This window comes from Metarhizium album (assembly GCF_000804445.1).
Source record: "Metarhizium album ARSEF 1941 chromosome Unknown scaffold_5, whole genome shotgun sequence".
Taxonomy (NCBI): domain Eukaryota; kingdom Fungi; phylum Ascomycota; class Sordariomycetes; order Hypocreales; family Clavicipitaceae; genus Metarhizium; species Metarhizium album.
The window spans coordinates 164,986-183,112 of NW_024467579.1; the positions used below are offsets into that span (position 1 = coordinate 164,986).

General features: G+C 58.5%; 6 protein-coding genes across 6 annotated transcripts; 2 read left to right on the forward strand and 4 right to left on the reverse strand.

Annotated features, from left to right (window-relative positions):
• Window positions 1-236: 236 nt before the first annotated feature.
• MAM_02755 (outer membrane autotransporter) lies at window positions 237-1,995 on the reverse strand (the record flags this gene model as incomplete). The annotated part of the gene is made up of 4 exons (XM_040821554.1): window positions 237-352; window positions 425-661; window positions 734-1,239; window positions 1,322-1,995. 4 exons carry the CDS (start codon window positions 1,993-1,995, stop codon window positions 237-239), a joined length of 1,533 nt encoding a protein of 510 aa, XP_040680123.1.
• A 441-nt stretch (window positions 1,996-2,436) lies between these two features.
• Window positions 2,437-3,210, reverse strand: MAM_02756 (Zinc finger, RING/FYVE/PHD-type; the record flags this gene model as incomplete). The annotated part of the gene is made up of 3 exons (XM_040821555.1): window positions 2,437-2,656; window positions 2,786-2,977; window positions 3,086-3,210. The coding sequence occupies 3 exons, from the start codon at window positions 3,208-3,210 to the stop codon at window positions 2,437-2,439; spliced, it is 537 nt and encodes a 178-aa protein (XP_040680124.1).
• A 1,594-nt stretch (window positions 3,211-4,804) lies between these two features.
• MAM_02757 (F-box domain, Skp2-like protein) lies at window positions 4,805-5,428 on the forward strand (the record flags this gene model as incomplete). Its single annotated transcript, XM_040821556.1, has 1 exon — window positions 4,805-5,428. One exon carries the CDS (start codon window positions 4,805-4,807, stop codon window positions 5,426-5,428), a length of 624 nt encoding a protein of 207 aa, XP_040680125.1.
• Window positions 5,429-5,950: 522 nt separating this feature from the next.
• On the reverse strand, window positions 5,951-7,967 carry MAM_02758 (amino acid transporter; the record flags this gene model as incomplete). Its single annotated transcript, XM_040821557.1, has 4 exons — window positions 5,951-6,438; window positions 6,546-7,301; window positions 7,364-7,440; window positions 7,507-7,967. The coding sequence occupies 4 exons, from the start codon at window positions 7,965-7,967 to the stop codon at window positions 5,951-5,953; spliced, it is 1,782 nt and encodes a 593-aa protein (XP_040680126.1).
• A 1,563-nt stretch (window positions 7,968-9,530) lies between these two features.
• MAM_02759 (DUF1604 domain protein) lies at window positions 9,531-11,714 on the reverse strand (the record flags this gene model as incomplete). The annotated part of the gene is made up of 2 exons (XM_040821558.1): window positions 9,531-11,457; window positions 11,521-11,714. 2 exons carry the CDS (start codon window positions 11,712-11,714, stop codon window positions 9,531-9,533), a joined length of 2,121 nt encoding a protein of 706 aa, XP_040680127.1.
• A 2,093-nt stretch (window positions 11,715-13,807) lies between these two features.
• On the forward strand, window positions 13,808-17,959 carry MAM_02760 (Serine/threonine-protein kinase domain protein; the record flags this gene model as incomplete). Its single annotated transcript, XM_040821559.1, has 3 exons — window positions 13,808-14,947; window positions 15,155-15,782; window positions 15,912-17,959. 3 exons carry the CDS (start codon window positions 13,808-13,810, stop codon window positions 17,957-17,959), a joined length of 3,816 nt encoding a protein of 1,271 aa, XP_040680128.1.
• Window positions 17,960-18,127: the final 168 nt, after the last annotated feature.

Consider the following 18,127-nt stretch of genomic DNA (forward strand, 5'->3'; position numbering starts at 1 on the left):
CTCTCGGACGAGGACATGTCTAGAATAGTCGTGTTTGTGCTTTGTACGCAGGCAAGCACAGGGCGGGTGAGTGACTCGAGGAACTGCGTGCTTTACAGCGTGGAGATGTCTGCATGCGCTTCACATCAAGTCACGACCAGCGTAGACACATGTACACACATGGCCGGGAAAGTGTGAGCTCAACACATGCAAGTACACAGTCTACGGATGTAATATGGATGACGGCAAAGAGAAAGCTAGCCCACGAGCGGCCTGCTGCCCTTTGGAAGAGTGATGCGAAAAACCAGCATCTGGCTATCCAGATCGAATCCTGATCTATCCGAGAAGGAAGTCTTGCCAAAGTTTACAAAACCTGGTGCTCTGTGATCAGTGACGAATCAACACTCGTGTGTTTTCAACAGCAGGAAAGAATAAAAAGACGCACCGTTTTGAGTGACAAAGTCGTTGTCGGAGGAGGCGAACAAAAAATACTCATCCCCGTGGCGCCCTTCATCTTGGTCACCGGCCGGGACCAAAGCCAGGCCTTCCCACTTCTCATTCAACAGGCCGCCATCCTGGGGACCGCCGTTGTGCAAGTTGAACCTGGCGAGCTGCGCATTGAGGTTGAAGTCGACGAAAGGGCAGACGGTGGCGGGCGCGATGCCGGACCCGAGGACACCAGCTGCTGCCGTTGTCAGTAGACGCCGACGCCTTCACGCCAGTCTTGCCAGCGGCAGGCAGGATGTGGACGAACCCGCGCTCGCAATCGATGCGTTGAAGGCATCGCGTGCCGGCCCCTCGACGTCGGTGGCGTTGGAGAGGTCGAAAATGTCGACATGTCGATACGCCGACTCGGAGCTGGGCAGTCCACGCCCGTGGTTGGAATCCCGCGGCAAGAAGAGGAACTGCGTGTCTGAGACGAAATGCATCTCCGACTGTGCCGCGACCGCCGTCTTGCCGGACGCGTCCTTGAAGGTGGGCAGCGGCACGACGTACTCTCGCTCGTACACGGCCGTCTGGCTGATGCCGTTGCATTTCTTCACGGAGTACTGGAGCAGCCTCGTGTATCGACGGCTCGACGCGCTCGTCCCGCCGTCCTGGAGAGCGGCGGACTGGAGAAGCACCCATAGGGATGTCCCGTCTGGGCTGGTCGTCATCCCCTCGAACCCCTGGTTGTTCTGGCGACCTTGGGTCGGGCTCGACGGAACAGACTGCCTGTGCCCGGCGGGACCGTACGCCGGAGGGTTGTTGGACGAGAAGCTGCCGCGTTGCCGGCCGGTTCGCGTCTGTCAACCCGGACACTCTCCAGAGGCAGGCCAGGTTGGACGATTGGATGACTCACCTCGTGGTGCCGTTCCTCAGGGGCAGGAGAGCATCTGGCGGTGCGATGGCGGCAGTCATCCTGCCGCTCCTGTCAAACTTGTAGATGTACGGGCCGTACTCGTCGCTGATCCAGAAGCCGCCGTCTCCGGCGAGGACCAGGGCTTCCGGATCGAGCGCGACGCGTTTTCGTCGGGGCCCGTCGCCGCCAAAGCCGTCGCCGGTAAAGGTTGCCGCCGGCAGAAGCGGGAGACGGGGATATCGCAGGCCCGACGTCTGGTCGGCGTCGAGGCCCGTCGTGGGCTCGCCATCGGGCCCGGCGAGCAGGATCGAGTCCCGGTACGCGAGGGCGACGTTTGGGGCCGAGGGCCTGGCGGCGGTGGCATTCGGAGCCGGCGTCATGGTGACGAGGAACTCGTGTATGCGCGGCTGGAAGTTGACCGTTCCCTGTGTGTTCCAGCCGCGATCTGGCAACCCGTACAGCTTTCCCTCGTACCGGAACCCCTTCCAGGACCAGGACGCCATGGCGATGGACGAACCGAGGCTGATGGTGTCTCCGAACTTGTCTCGGGCATCGCTGGGGACGAGTCCGTATCCGGCGAGTTGATTGTACGTGTACGCCTTGGCCGCGCAGGTGGTTGAGAAGGCGTGACTGCTCGGGGGTGCGGCCGAGCCGGCGGAGGCGACAGACGCCATCGCGGCCAACGCGGCCGGCAGAGAGCGAGTTCGGCACATGGACGAGGACCGTTGTCAACTTGTCGAGCCGGGCCCGTTGCCTCCCGCGGCGAGGCCAGTCGACGGCATGATGGCGACGGAGGGCGAGGGCGAGGGCGAGGGCGAGGGGAGCTCAGCTCTTTACGCCGGGAGCGTGTGCGACGGTGCGAATGCCAGCTTTGGGGGTTCGGACATTGGTCCTGCTTACGGAGCTGCCGGGTTGGTTCATATCAAACATGCAAGTTGAGTGGTTGGCCGCCGCTCCGTCTGCACCACGCTGCACTGATACGCTGTGGCTTGCTTTCCCGCGAATGTTTATGGATCGACTCGTTGAGCTAGAATGTATAGACTATGCGACAGGCTCTGAGCGCCGCCGCCATGCCCGACGGCGACAACGTTCCTCTAACGACACATCAGGGCTCGCTATGGGGACTGCGAACTGGCCGCTCGACGGGAAGACTCGGCCGAGGCCGCGGCTTTTGGTTCCTCGCTCTTCGACTCGGGGAAAAAGGGCGTCTTGCAAAGCGGGCACGTGCTGTGCTGTCGCAGGTACCACGTATCCAGGCACGAGGAGTGGAAGTAGTGGCGGCACGGCAGCTGGCGGACCATGTCCTCGCCTTGTAGGATGTCGAGGCAGATGACGCTGCGGAAGCGAGTCAGCGCAGGTCGTGAGTCGTGACGGATGCCGAGCTCAGGGGTGGATTGTCTTGTCTTGTCTTGTCTTGCCTTGCGGACGCAGGGAGACGGGAAGGGGGCAGGGAGAGAGACCTACCAGCTTATCACGTCGTCAAAGGAACAGGAGCGCGACGTCGTCGGCGGCTCGGGCTTCTTGTCCTTTTCTTGCTCGTTTCCGTAGGCACGGCTCGGCGCTACGCCGTCGAGCTTCAGGAGCGAGGCTACTCTCTTGCGTTTTCCGGCCTCCACGTCCTCGGGGCTGCTGGCGCCGCGGTGCTTGCACAAAAACCTGCCATGGTACTCTTAGCCAATGGCCCAAGTCGGCGAGAATGGAAGACGAGAACAAGACGGGCGAGTCAGGGGCTCACGGCTCCAGTCAAGGCACGGCACAGCATACCTGGAGCACAGGATCAGGACGACAAATATGCCGGCCAGAATACCGAGCACGATGCCGACGGCAACACTCCCGCCGTTGCTGCCGGACGGTGGGCTGGCGTCTTCCTGATGATTCGGTGATGGCATTGTATCGCTGGCCCCGTGGTCGATTACTTCGGGAGGCGGCACCGGCCGGCAGGACACATGATGCTTATCAAGGGACGTCTTGTACGCGGCCTCGACCCAGCATCGTTGCCGGGAGTCTGGGGCCAAGAGCTCGGTCAGGGCGCAAGGCCTCGCGTCAATGTCAACGAGCTGTTCCTTTTATGCCCGATGGCAAATGGGCAAAATAGAGCTCGAGGCCCCAGCCCAGCCCAGCCCAGCCGAGCCCAGCCCAGCTCAGCTCAGCTCAGCTCCGAGGCGAGCCGGACGACCGATGGCTGAGATGGCCTCATGGTCAGTTGCTCGACTGGAACTATCGGAGTGGGTTGCCGAGTGAGCCATACAACGGTCGCGGCTCATCCGCCAACCTGAGCCAGTGTCTGTCCTTGACGCCATCCAAGACCAAGGCTAGACTCTGTCGCGACAAGTTGGTGGCTTGCTGCGCGCGGTGGCGTCCCGCCGGTACAAAGACAAGGAAGAGGAAGGGCAAAGAGAGAACCGGAGCCGTTGTGAAGACGTGGTCCAAGAGGCAGAGTACACATTGTGGTCGCTGGTGGCCACACCCACACCTCGGCAGATAGCCGACTCGGCGGACGCGTTGGATACAAAGACTCGAGAGGAATGCTCCCAGCTCCCGGTGGCGTCGATGCGCGTGCCGCACAATGCAGCGTGGGTGGTGCTGGTCGTTTTCCCGGTGAGACGAGCGGGAGAGTCTCGAGAGAGTTGACGGTTGCTTGACGTCTCGAGTTGCCGAGACATGGACCTGCGCGGACGCTCTGCGAGTTCTTGGCGTGTTGGTTTTCCGCACAGTCAGTTGCACCTTCCCCGGCAAGACTGGACAATGGCAATGGCACGAGTCTCGCGACACCAGACGAGCCCGGATGAGCCACCCCGAAAGCGCGAGGTCTAGACTTGAGACCCATACGGAGTACACGGCCAAGGACGGAAAATCACGCCACCGGTTCTGGAGTCTGGACTGCGGCGACGAATCGCCGTGGGGGTCCCCCGAGGAAAGGCAGACTTTTGCCTTTGGAGACTCGCCACAGCCGCACTTCTGCAGCTGCACCGTGACTCTCGATCTGAGCAAGATTCGCCTCGGCGTGGTGTTTTGGTTTCGCAAACACCAACGCCGTCGCCTCTGCAGCAGTCCGAGTCGTCGGTACTCCCCAGGCACCGCGGCTCGACTGAGCATCGTCATCATCGCGGGCCTGCCCTCCCGCCTGCCGCCGCCATGCATCGTCAGTACCACCGCCGGCGCTCCTGTTGCCGTTGGGACAGGTTTCCGCTCTCGAGTCGTTACAAGAGGCAGTCGAGGTCGAGGTCGAGTCTTGTCTTGTCTTGTCCTGCCGCCACGTGTCATGTCGCGCGGTGGGTTTGACGTTTCATGTGTACATGATACGTGATACGTACACCGGGATCCAAGGAGTCGAGGACAACCGCCGCGGCCGTCGCGGCCCTCTCCAAACGCTCTCTCCATCCTGGTCATCATCTTCTTCTCTTCTCCCTCGAATCGGGCCCCGTCTCGCTGGCTCGCGTCCAGACTGCGCAGAGACGAGCCCCCAGTCCCAGGGCGTCACCCATGGCTCCTGTCGGACCATCGCCGTCGCCGTCGCCATCACGGCGACGCCGCCGCGCGGCCTCGGTCCCCAATGTCGCCCTCCACGCGCGGCGCCGAGACAGCTCCCCGGGCCCGGCTGCCGCCGTGGCCAACCTGCCGCCGGAGCTGATCTTCCACATCTTCGACCTGCTCGACCCCATCGACTGCGCCTGCCTCGGCCTGACCAACCGGCGCTTCTACGCCGTCCTCCGCCACCTGTACGGCTCCGTGCCCCTGAGCTGTCGGCGCCTGCGGCCCAGTCGCCAGCCGTCGGCGCGCGGCCGGGCGGCGCCCCCGTCGTCGCCCCCGGAGCCGCGGGAGCGAGAGCGGGAGCGAGAGCGAGGGCGAGACGCAGACGGCGGCGCGGGATTCTGCCACCACTGCGGCGCCCACCGCTGCGAGCTGCATCGCCACTTGTACTGCTGGATGGGCGTCCGCGACCGCCGCTCCGAGTACTGCTCCGTCGCGGACAGGTTCCTGCCCCCGGCCGCCGAGGGTCCCGTCAGGCAGTGCTACGTGGCGAGGCCGGGCTGGCCCCGACGCTGCGGCAAGCATCTCTCCGGCAATCCGGCCTCGTCGACCAGACGCCGGCCGGTGCAGTCGTGACGGGCCGGCGGCTCTGCTGGTCGGGACGGACGCCGGCGGGACAAGAGGAGGAGGTGGAGGAGGAGGAGGAGGAGCGTGCGCCGACGATTCCACGTTTTACCGATGCACTGCGTTTTTTTTTTTTTTCAAACAAAAAAGTATCACTGGCGGGATTATATTGGGCTCTCATCATCTCTATTTCTGCTGCATCAACGTGCTAGGAAAATGGTTTGCATGTTCTGACGAGACGTTTATTACCACAAGCCGCATTGTGTTTTTTGCTTGTTCAAAAAGACATTTGGTACTAGCGATATCGTGCGCGCAAAGAATCCACCTCTGTTTGTTTCCGCCGCCGTGTCCAAAGACGCGAGCCAAGATTGAACAACGAGACAAGAAAACAAGTGCAGGAAAATATCATGTGCTTCCGGCCCACCCTGTACTGCCACGAGCCGCATCATCCCTTTGCAACGCATGACCGGCGACATTGGACGCAGGCCCCGACTCGTTCGTCGTGTCCTCTCGTCTTCGTGTGCGGGCCCCCTTTTACGCCGAGACGTCCAACGGCGACTTGCACCCAAAGGCGTTCAGCTGAGGAATCGCATAGATCTGGATCAGGTTCTCGACGGAAGCGTATATGCCGAGGCCGCACAGCGCCATGGCCCCGACAAAGTACAGCAGGTTGAAGACGTTGAGGTAGCAGCGAGGCCCGAGGAAGCCGCGGACACAGCGCCGGGCGCCGCCGTCGCGCACCGCGAGCGCGCCCGTTCTCGGGTCGAACCCGGCCTCGCCTTCCATGGCGGACTTCTGGATCTGGTATCCCAGGTGCAGAAGCGGCGGGAACGAGTAGGTGAACTGCAGGATGCAGACGGCGGCCACGATGCCCGTGAAGCCGGCAAAGTCGGGAATCGCGGCCCCGATGACGTACGCGACGGACCAGTAGACGGGGACGAGGGCAATCCAAATGTACTTGCCGTGCTTCGTCTCCAGCGCCGGGGCCCTGAAGAAGTCGACGAAAATGTTGTTGTAGAGCACTACCCGCCGCGGTGTCAGCGCAACAGTCGCGTGTGGGAGGCAGGCCGCCGCCCGGCACGGCCGAGGCCCAAGGGAGGGAGGGCGTCGTCGGGGCGTCGGTCCATACCTTTGATGCCAATGTTTCCGTAGAGCGTGGCTGCAATCAGGGCAGACACAATGGCCAGGGAGTTGCCTGCCGTCTGCAGACCGTAGGCGGATATCCCGAGATACGCGGGCGTCTGCACGTACTGGCCCTGGTAGGCGTACATGAAGAGTCCGTAGAGCATGTAGCAGACGTAGATGAACAGCTGAGCGGACCACATGCCCTTGAGAAAGTCTCTGGGGCGCCTGACCTCGGACATGAACTCGGGGAAGATCATGCAGCCGCCGTACGAGTAGACGGCCTGCATGGCCCCGTTGAGCGAGGCCGCGAAGTTGTTCTCGTCAGGCAGGCCCGCGCTGTGCTGGACCGGGGGGTAGACTCCGCCGACGGGCGTCACCAGCGAGTGGCGGATGGTGTATCCTGCCGACGAGGCCGACGCCGAGTAGAGCGGCGGCGAGTGGGCGGCGGCGCCCATGGTCAGGAACATGATGACGAGGTTGATGAAGACGGCGGCGTTGGCAAGCCAGGCGAACCGTTGCAGGGTGCGGATCTGGCCCAGCACGAAGCCGGCAAGAGCCCAGACCAGGCAGCAGATGGCGTAGCAGAGCCTGAACCGCGCGGCTTCCGACAGCGCCTCGCCGTTGGATATGATGATGGCGCCGACGTTGCAGATGAGCTGGATGGCCTGGAGGCTGTTGAGCAGGTGGCGGCACCACGTCCCGTAGACGCGGAACCCAATGTCGCCAAAGGACTTGACGGGGAATTGGAACGAGTCGAGGCCTAGAGTCGGACGTCGAGTTACGACACGAGCTGAGCAGACGTCTGGAGAGAGATCAACTTACCCATGAAGCAGTCCCACAGCAGATATCCAGAGAAACCCGCCATGGCGCCAAAGACGGTGTAGAGCGCAGTACCCGGCCTGTTTGTTCCCGCGTCAGCCGCGTCTCGTTCTCGTCTCGTCTCAGTCTCGGCTACGTCGTCTCACCCCCAGCCCGTGGTTGCAAAGGCATAGGGCAAGCCAAAGGGCCCTAGGATATCTGTGGTGATGAGGTAGAAAACCGCACCCGTCCCGGCCGTCCTCAGGGCCCTCGAGGCGTTTGTCCACTCCTCGTCGGAAATCAGCCTGCGCTGCTCGACATCCGACGTGTTCAGATCTGAGCGGACGGCCACCTCGGCAGGCCCTGTTTCCAGCCTTTGCAGATTCGGCACCAGATAATGCAAAAGGCCCTTCTTGTGCGTTTGCTCGGGCAACGCGTCCTGTTCGGTACGCGTGATTCGAGCATAGTGTTGGTATTCTTGGAACGAGACGTCTGGGTCGTGAAGACCTCGCAGTCGGGGAGGGATTCCTGCGCCGGCGCCCGCCGGCTCGACCTTGTCATCCCGTACGATTCCCTGAGAGTTGTGACGGTGAGCCTTGTGCTCTGCGACTTGCTCGGAATTCTCCATGCCGGCAGCAAAGCTGTGACGAGGGCCCGCGACTTGCAGATGGACCACCGCGGGCGGCGAGATGGCACATATACCGGTGCTCAGTCTCTCTCCGTCTCGTTTGCTTCTTCTCTGAAAGCTTCTATGGTTGTTCCGGCGCTGGCTCGTCGGTGCAAGCATTCCTCGTGGCGGCGCCGCGCGCCCTGCCACCACGCCCCCTCGGCGTCGTTACGAACTTTCCAAGGGAACTTTTTTCAAGGCAACAACAGGTTGTCTGTTTCTGGGCGCAATTCGTCAGCCACCCCTCCCAAATCGGCATCGAGCTGCCGATGGGGACGGCCGCTGGCGTCGGAGAATGCCTCCTCTCCTGCACGGCACCTCAACCAAGCAGCACAGCAAGATCGATATCAAATCGCCTGGTCTCCCGATCTTGTCCTCCTGTTTCCCCCCCGTCCCTGTCGGCAAACCTATAGCAATGGGCACCCAAGGACCGCGTAGGTTGTGGGAGACTGCGAGTGCTCTGTCCACTTGCGCCATCGAGGCATGCTGAGCGGATGAATGCGGGGACGGCAACAACGTGTCCGTCGGTCGCCATGTTCCGAAGAGCCCAAGCGTGTGTCATCGACCCCGTGAGTGAGTCCCTGTGGAGAAGGAAGCGCCGCCTCCCCAACGGGACGAATCGTCGTGGGATCGACGACAGCCACATCCGCACCCCCTTACTCCGTAGTTCCATAGAAGTTCCAGGGAGGTTGTGCTGTGATTTGTCAACCGCCAGCCGGAGTGGTGGCTGCACACTTGCGCGACCAGACTCAAACAGGACGACGATACGACTCCCACGTGTAAGTTGGTTGGCTGCCCAAACGCAGCTTCGCCGACGTGTCCGCCGTCTCCCCAGCTTTCGGTTGCATATTCTCCGTAAACTTCACCGACGTGTCGCGCCATCGGTCTGCAGACGCCAGGCTGCCCTTGGTGGGCAAAGTCGTGGCGCTACCAGCGCCGTCTCGAGAGCAAGCCAAGTGCCACGGATTAAATTGTGCAAACTTCGCTTGGTCGAAGAGCTTTATACGAGCCGTCTTCAAACACGTGCGCTCGCAACGAAACGAGTCCTCCAGAATCGTGTTGTACAGCCCCCCAGTGGGCAGCTCCGAGACACCGCCCACAAAGTTATAGTCCGAAATCGCCGTCCGGTAATACGTAATCTGGTTCCTTTCGCACCATTGCTGAAATCGAGTGGCCTCACTGTGCGCCGAGGGAAAATGTGACAGCATACGATTCAAGTAAAGTACGAGGATGGCTTGGGCTCGTCGCCATCATGCCCGGCTACTAGCTACTTGACCGAGAATGTGCCGAATACCACCCCTTGTCATGTCAAACATCCGGGGCCACGAGTATCAGCACGAACAGGTTCAGTGTCGTGCGAACCATCATGTGGTGTCTATCAATGTTCCTGTCCTGTAGGCCTCTCTGCGGCAGCCGGCGCGACAGCAGAGTTCCATGCATAGCTTCGATAATGTGAGCATTTGGTACGAAACAGAAGTTGTGGATGAAACATACCAGATGGTTATAATACGTCAGTCAACTCAACTACTCACTATCACTGTCTCCAAATATTGCCCTTAACACATCGGCATTGGCTGCCTTCCCTTCAACGGCGTCATTCTTCTCTGGATTCACCTCTACTAGTTGCTGAACTGGCGTTGCCGTCCCTGATGACGTCGGTGCTTCCAAAGCTCGAGGTGCTGAAACAGGGGTATTCGGATCAGACTTGGACCATTGCGTTGGTGCCGTCCAATTATCGCTCCTGTTTGCTGTCGAGGCGGCATTGTCTGCTTCGCGATCCGGTACAGCATGCGCGGGAGCGCGTACGTTGAACCTCTTACAAAGAAGCCTTGTCGGATAAAATTCTTCAACGGAGCGCGTCATGCGTCCAAACATGCCTACCATGGCGGCTTCTTCGGCGGCATCTCTGCTCTTTGGTTCGGGTTTTGACAACAAGTCCGTACTCGTCTTGTCATCGCCTTTCTGGCTGTTGTTGGATGATGAATGAAGCACAGTCTTCGAGGTAGTGAATCTTGACGCCATGAAGCCAGTCATTGGTTTGAAGATCCTTGCGCAATTGTAGAATTCATTCATTTCTCGAACATAGTCCTCTTCCGTTGCTCCCGGCGCTTTGTCCGGCGGATCTTGTCCATGGTTCGCCTGTGAAACCAAGTATTTTCTGTATCTGGCACGCTTCACCTCATCGTCTGCATATGGTCCAGCCGGGCTGCGTGATAGGGCCGCCGCCGCCGTCGTTTGATCCAATTTCGGAATTTGATTCCATAATGCCTGGCGTTTTTCGTCTTCTGACAATGGTCTGTGGCCTTCGGGGAGTTGGCCCAACCCGGGAGGGAGACTCTGATTCCCAGACAGAGCAGCTAGCTTATCTCTTGACGAGGAAGATATGAAGTCAAAGACGGATTTCCCCGGGAGGGCATTCTCACCAAGAAGGACCGCTCGAGATCTCGGGTCCATGGTGGATACTTTGGCGGCATCGGCAGTGGAAGTGTATTTGGAAGAATCCCCCACGTTCAGCGGATCTTTTGATGATTTCCAGCCCACGGGAACGGGGGGTGGTGCGTATTGTGACAGAGCAGCTGCCAAGTCCTCGACAACTTTTGCCAGGACGAAGCCGTGCAGTGGGAGCCTGCCATCATGACATCGACGGAGGTTGTTTCCAGCCCTGACCGTCTTTGACAGAAATACTGGCGCCTTCTGAAGAGACGGATTCACTGCAGCCGTGGTTTTCTTCCTCTTCTTCTCCTTTTTCTTGTCCCCTCCCATGACACGATTGTACCTAATCTTGGGTCCAATGTCATACGGATCTTCTTCATCCGAGCCAGTGTCATTGAGCACACCGACACCGAAAGCGCCCCGTTGGAATTTCACTTCCTTTTTCCCCGCAGAAAACAAAGAGGGCCGGTCGCTCTTGCCCAGCGTGTCGTCATCGTCATTGTCCTGGTCCGAATCGCCCGTCTTTTCCAGGCTCTGCAACCTCGTGCCCCCCTGGTGTCCTAGGCCCATCCGATCCGTTTTTCGAACAAACTTTATCATTTGAGCATCATCTGGAGCAAACAGGTACGTCTGGTCGTCCAACCCGGCACCACCACTCTTTCCGACGTCGAGCCTGGCACCACGTCGAATCTTGGGGCCGATTCCCTGGCCATCTTTCCAGCCCATTCTGCGTAACAGATGCAGTCCCTTTGTGTCTCCGGGCGGTTTGAATAGTCCCATGAGCCCGACGGCGCGGATTTCATCCTGGGTGGACGAACCCAGGCCTGCGAAGGCGCGCGAAGTCTGGAGCTGCTGCGCTTCGGCTGCATCCTCCAGATCTTCCTCGTCCATGTACGCCTCTGCCTTTTGTTGCATTGTGGTCGATTTCGTGTCGTCTTCATCTTTGCGACGGCTGGAGCGGCTGGAGACAAAGGTAGACGGTGTCCACCCTTCCTTGGAGCCTACGGTATTGAAGTAGCTGTGAGATGAATTGTTAGTTTCCAAAGTGGCACAACTTGGCTACACCTCGATCAGCACGTACCCTGCGCTCCAGCCACCTGTAAAGGCGCCATGGAGCCGTCTTCTGCCCTTCTCATCCCTCACGTCTTGTTTCCACAAGGGTAAATATGAGCCATGGTCGCGCGGGTCGGACTCATGGGGCAGAGGCGTGCCAAACAGGGCATACGGAGCGTCAAGGTCTGCCTCAAACGTCGACCGAGAGCGCTTATACGACATGACAGCTCCTGGGCCATGAAAACTGCGTCAGGTTTGGTCGTTGTGGTGTCATGGCCTTGGAGGCTCAATTGGGCGCTTATTAAAAATACGAGAGGACGGATGATGTGACGGATCAATGTGCCGAACAGGGGAATGCGGCTTATCGATAAGCGTACGTACTTGGCTGGCAGGCAGTGTACAGTGGCGCCCGAAGCGTTGGCCTACTCCGTACTCCGTACGTCGACCTGTACCTGCCTCAAGCCTCCAGCGCTGCCCGACTTGCTCAAGATAGCATTGACGGTACAGATGACATGTCGAATTGTTGGCCGCCGACGCTCGTGACGGAGGATATTTTTCGTGTAACCCACGCGGTCAAACTGCAGATAATTCACCAGGAGCCGCCACGATGGCGAGACGATGACTCTGTCGACATGCCGGCGCGGTGGGTTGAGTCCAAGGGGCTTATTGTACTTGTTGTAGGATGACGCAAGGGCCTGGAGCCGGCAGACGTGGTGGCAGGCAGGCCCCAACACTGTCCTCATTGCTACTTACTTAGGTACTTAACCAATGCAAGTATGGAACTTGGGTAAGAGTAGTAGGTACTTAGGCATGTATGTGTGCACCTGTAGGTAGACCTGGTATTTGAGTACTTGTGTCAAATGTACCTGTGTAGGTTCTCAGTCACCCAGAAAGGAACGTCCAAGCGTGTTGTATCAGGCACCTGCCAAGAAATTGAGAGGTAGGTACGGAGTACGTGCCTACAAGCATGACCGGGTACAGCCACTCCGTGCATGCAGCATGAAGTCCCCAATACAGCCAATGTCCAGCAGGACAAAGGAAGCAGAAGAGGGAACAAATAAACAAGCCAAGAACGAGTGTTGACGGGGCACGAGTATTCACACGTCAGCGATGACCGCCCACGGACATGGACACGGATCAATTGATGCACATGCTCTGTGCTTGACAAGAACCAAGGACCGGCCAATGTCTTGGCCCTTCGCATGGACCAGTTGACAACGCCGCAACGAGACGAGACGGGTTACTTATTAGTGTTGATTGATCCGTGTTTGTGTTTGTCAATTCTTTCTCGTGTGTCTGGCTGTCTCAGCCTTCGGCCCTTCGCTCCCACATCAACAACGTTTGATCTTCATCATCGGCGTTTTATTCCCGCTACCCAGCAGCATTCCGACTTGACCACTCCCGCGCTGGCTGACCAGGACCCCTGGCACTTTCCCCCGGCGGCGCCTCAACTGACCACTGGTCGGGATACGTGCCGAGGTCCTAGACTCCCAAGGAGTACTCCGTACGTACTAAAGGTACTTGAGTACTTAAGTAGTGTTCCACTCGGCGGCCCAGCCCCCAGCCTGCGCGATATCCGGCGGCCCGCTCCAGTACACACATACTTTAAGTAAGTACTTCTTAAAGTACATGAGTACTTATACTTACCTAAGTACCTGGATACTTACCTTAAGTAGGTACTCCGTCCCGCCCTTCAATCAACATCAATTTCAAGAGTCGACGTTGAAACAATTGACATCGGCGCCAAAGCCGGATATTCACAGCTTGAATCAATCGGTGGCACATCGGATTGACCAAGACATTGTTCCTAACAACTTGGGACGTCATGTGCAGTACGTACATGTACGTATGACTGCGATTGCATCACCATTGAAATTAATGCATCGCGCCCGTGGTGACGTCTGGTCGACTTTTATTTCGCATCGATTGGTACTTCATAAAAAAGTACGCAGCAGGCCCCCCTGCGCCCATCCGCCGACGCCTTGAATCATGCTCGCTCGCTCGATGCGTCCTGTCGCATTGAGTTGAGTTTGGAGCCATCATCCCAGAGAAATCCAGTTGTTTTTTCTTTGTTTTTTTTTTTTATTCTGTTCATTGTCTGTGGTCGTTTCACGAGTTTTGCAGTGAAATTTTGTTTGGGTTTTTTTTTTTTTCCCTCTTCTTCTCTGACTTTTTCCCCTCGCCCTGTCTGCCAAGGCGGTAACGCGTCTCCCCTCCTCGCTGCTACGATTGACGATTAGTAGTCGCATCACCAAACAGACGCACGCCTCCACTCGTCGACTGGTTGACTGACCTGCCTGCTCCCTGCGGCCGCCATGGCCACACACCATCGCCGCTCCTCAGTGTCGCCGTCGTCGTCTCGCAGCGCCAATGCCAACGCCAATGCCCATTTCAATGCCCATGGCCGACATGGAGTGAATGGGCTGGTCCTGACCCCGTCCCGGTCCCCATCCACCAGGTCCACGGCGGGGCGATCCCGGCATTCAGCACGCTCCTATTCCTCGTCACCACCAGCAACCGCTCCAGCATCTCCTGTTACCGGCAGCGGTGCTGCGATTGCTGCGCCTGCGCGCTCCTCTCGGCCCCCTCTGTCCCCATCGTCGGGAGCCTCAGCCTTCGCCGCCACTAATCCCGCCAGTCCTGGTACTGCTACTGCTTCCTCGCTGCCAAGACCAGCAGCCCCAGGGTCAGGCTCCACAGCGCCCAACAACAACAGCCAGCGTCGCCCAGGCCAGCGTCACAGTGCTGCCAGCGCCAGGGATAACAGCGCTGCTGCTGCCCGCTCCACCGCCGTCACCACCATCGCCGCCTCCTCCGCCTCCTCCTCCTCCTCCACCAGCACAAACTCCCAGCACCGGCACCAGCACCGCCAGAGCCATCCCCATCCCCATCAGCATCAGCATCAGCATCAGCATCTCCAACCTCAGCGTCGTCATCACCGCCGCGCGTCTGCATCGTCCGCGGCGTCCCCGCCCTCTCGCCCCGTCCAGGATATCCTCCCCCATCATGACTGCGAGACCGCGCACCTAGCATCTTATTCTTCTCATTCGAAGCGCAGCTCCAGCAGAGACCGCACGTCGCTCCCAGCCTCGACAAGGGGCGCTGACGCCGCCGCCGAGTACGCATCCCCTTCCGTCTCCTCGTCCCAGCAGGCTGCTCGCCGGGCCAGCACCCGCTCCTCCTCTCGACGACACCATCACCAACCTCATCCGTCGGTCGGGATGGCTCCCTCTGCCGTCGCTACAAACAATGGCGGTTCTTCTGCTACCCCTCCCTGCCATGCCGCCTCATATGCCGCCCCCGATCCTCACCATCAGTCACACACTGCCACCAAACAGAACAGATCGCGCACCACTGTTCCCACCCAGTCGGGGAAATGGATCCTTGGCAAGACTATCGGCGCAGGTAGCATGGGCAAAGTCAAGCTTGCCCGCAAAGAAGACGGCAGCGAACAGGTTCGTGATCAAACCTCAGTTTTAGTTTATATTTTTCCCATACCGGTCTTGTCCATGTTCCGTCCCTGCCCTACATGTCCCTGGGTCGTCCTATCTCGTCACTTCTTGCCTTGTCGTTGGATGCACCTCGTCGGACATTCACCACCGCCCCTTTAAATCAGATTACATTGCTCTAATCTTTCTTGTCTTCCTTTTCCCGCTCCACAGGTTGCTTGCAAAATAGTCCCTCGAGGCTCGACCGAAGAACACCAGAGCCGTGCAGACAAGGAGCGAGCGGACCAGTCCAAGGAAATTCGAACCGCCCGCGAAGCCGCCATTGTCACTCTCCTGAATCATCCCCACATCTGCGGCATGAGAGACGTCGTTCGCACCAACTACCACTGGTACATGCTGTTCGAGTACGTCAATGGCGGCCAGATGCTCGACTACATCATCTCGCACGGCAAGCTGAAGGAGAAACAAGCCCGCAAGTTCAGTCGCCAAATCGCCAGTGCACTAGACTACTGCCACCGAAATAGCATAGTTCATCGCGACCTCAAAATCGAAAACATCTTGATTAGCAAAACCGGCGACATCAAAATCATTGATTTTGGTCTCAGTAATCTCTTCTCGCCCCGTGGCCACCTCAAGACCTTTTGTGGCAGCTTGTATTTTGCTGCTCCGGAGCTCTTGCAGGCCAGAGCATACACAGGTCCCGAGGTCGATGTGTGGAGCTTTGGCATTGTGCTTTACGTCCTCGTCTGTGGTAAGGTGCCATTCGACGACCAGAGCATGCCTGCTCTTCATGCCAAGATTAAGAAGGGTCTGGTAGATTACCCTACTTGGCTTTCAAGCGGTGAGTCATTACCATTATCCCCATGCACATCTGTCTACGTGGAAACATGCCTTGCGATTTTCCCTGCACGGTTGCAAAGTGGCTGACCTTTTTGTTCATCCTTTCCTCTTTTTTTTTCTCTCTCTTTAGAATGCAAACATCTCATGTCCCGCATGTTGGTGACCGATCCCAAGCAACGCGCAACCATGCAAGAAGTCATGAACCATCCTTGGATGACAAAAGGTTTTTATGGACCTCCGGACAATTATCTTCCTTCCCGCGAACCATTGACGCATCCCTTGGACCCGGACGTCATCCATGCCATGCAAGGATTCAACTTTGGTTCCCCTGAAGCTATCCGGGCTCAACTAAGCAAAATTATCGACTCCGAGGACTACCAACATGCTGTCAAGTTGTACCAACGGGAACGAGAAGCCCCACCCCCTCCTGCCAAAGACGCCGAGAGGAGGAGAGGCTTTGGATTCGATTTCTACAAGAGACGGAATTCTTCCAACAGCAGAGACACACTGACTGGCCTAAGCAGCGATACCTTGCAGCTTGGCCATGATCCTCTATACGCCTTTAGTCCGCTGCTCTCCATATATTACCTGGTCAAGGAGAAGCAAGATCGTGAGCCAGCGCAGCAAGCCCCTGTCAGCTCAAGCGGTTCTCATGAGAAGGAGAAGGAGAAGGAGAGGACTCGAGAACGGGAGAGGGAGAGGGAGAGGGAGAGGGATCATCGAGATCGAGACTACAGAGATCGTGACAAAGGCGCCGACGCCATGCCAGAGCTTGCGCCTCCTCAGGCGGCTCATACCAACGCAACTGCGTACGAGATGCCTGGCGAAAGGCCCACCGGTGGACGGTCAAGGCCTCGTGCCCGTACTCATGGTGAAGACGATGCACCAGAGTCAGCGAGACAGCATGGACATGCTCCACCACCTCCCCCTGCGGAGTCCAAGGTGGAACAGCTGCAAAAGAAGGAGGGCACTGCGGCTGGACTGCTTCGAAGGTTCAGCACACGAAAGCGCAGAGAACCTGAGCGACTCGACAAGGACCGTTCTCATCCTCCCATGGTGCAAGTTCACTCTCCATCCGATCCAGCACCAGCGCCTGCAACTCCCAAAAAGAGCTTCAGTATTCGCCGTGGCAGACGGGATCGTGATGAACCTCCGGTCCCACCGATTCGGTCAGGAAGCAGCCAACCTCATCATGGTGCGCTACTCAGCCCTCCACTGTCCGCCCCCGGCACGAGGGGCAGTCGAATGTCAGGTCTGGGACGTTCTACCAGTGTCAACTCGGCGGAAATGCGTCGTCGCCAGGGCGGTAGACTACCCAAGGAGGCCGCTGCCACCAGTAGCTCTGATCAATCCATGTCAAATGACCAATCAGGGTCGTCACGGCGAACCCACGGCCACTCCAGATCGGTCTCAATGAGGACGAAATCACTGAGCCATGCCCGCCGAGAGAGCGTCCAACGTCGTCGCATGAGACGTGAAGGAGTTCAGGAAGCTGACGTGCCTGAGGAGACAGACTTTGAACCAGATCAAAGTGGCGTGTCTACGGATCGACTTGACAGCGCTGAACTGGCCAAGCCAGTATTCCTGAAGGGGCTGTTCAGTGTATCGACGACATCTGGCAAGTCGGTACCGGCAATCCGAGCCGATATTAAGCGCGTTCTCAAGCAATTGAACGTTGGATTCGCGGAGATCAAGGGAGGCTTTTTCTGTCGACACACGCCAAGTATCGATTTGAACAAGGTACATGACCCTCCCACCAGTCCTGGTCAAGCTTCGGGCCATCGACGCCGGTTCAGCTTTGGTGGCTTGATGCGGAACGATGACCGTGAGGAGATTCGAGACCTAGAACGGGAACAACGCCAACCCCAAACTCCCCGAACTCCCGGTCGACCAGACCGAGAAAGAGACCGCTCTGACCGAGATCGCAGCTACTCCAACTCGGAGACGTCGGTGGATAGCATCCCTCGACGAAATGGCGGCACTACGAGGCGAGTCCCAGGCGAAACAAGCACCCAGGTCCAAAGTGACCTCGGCGAGAGCATGGTGCTGGAATTCGAAATCTTCATTGTGAAGGTACCTCTCTTGTCACTGCATGGAATCCAGTTCAAACGGATGACAGGCAACACGTGGCAGTTCAAGAATATGGCAGACCAGATTCTACGGGATCTGCGGCTATAGATGCACGCGCCAAAGTGAAATCATAAGGCTACAAGTACTACCCTGTAACCAGGACCGATGACGTCGCAACCCATTCAGGCGTTCGTTTGCAGGGGCTGGGGAGGGCGCGAGTCTGCTGAACGCAACCGTGACCGACTTTTTGCTGTATTGCTCGTCACACTGGTCACA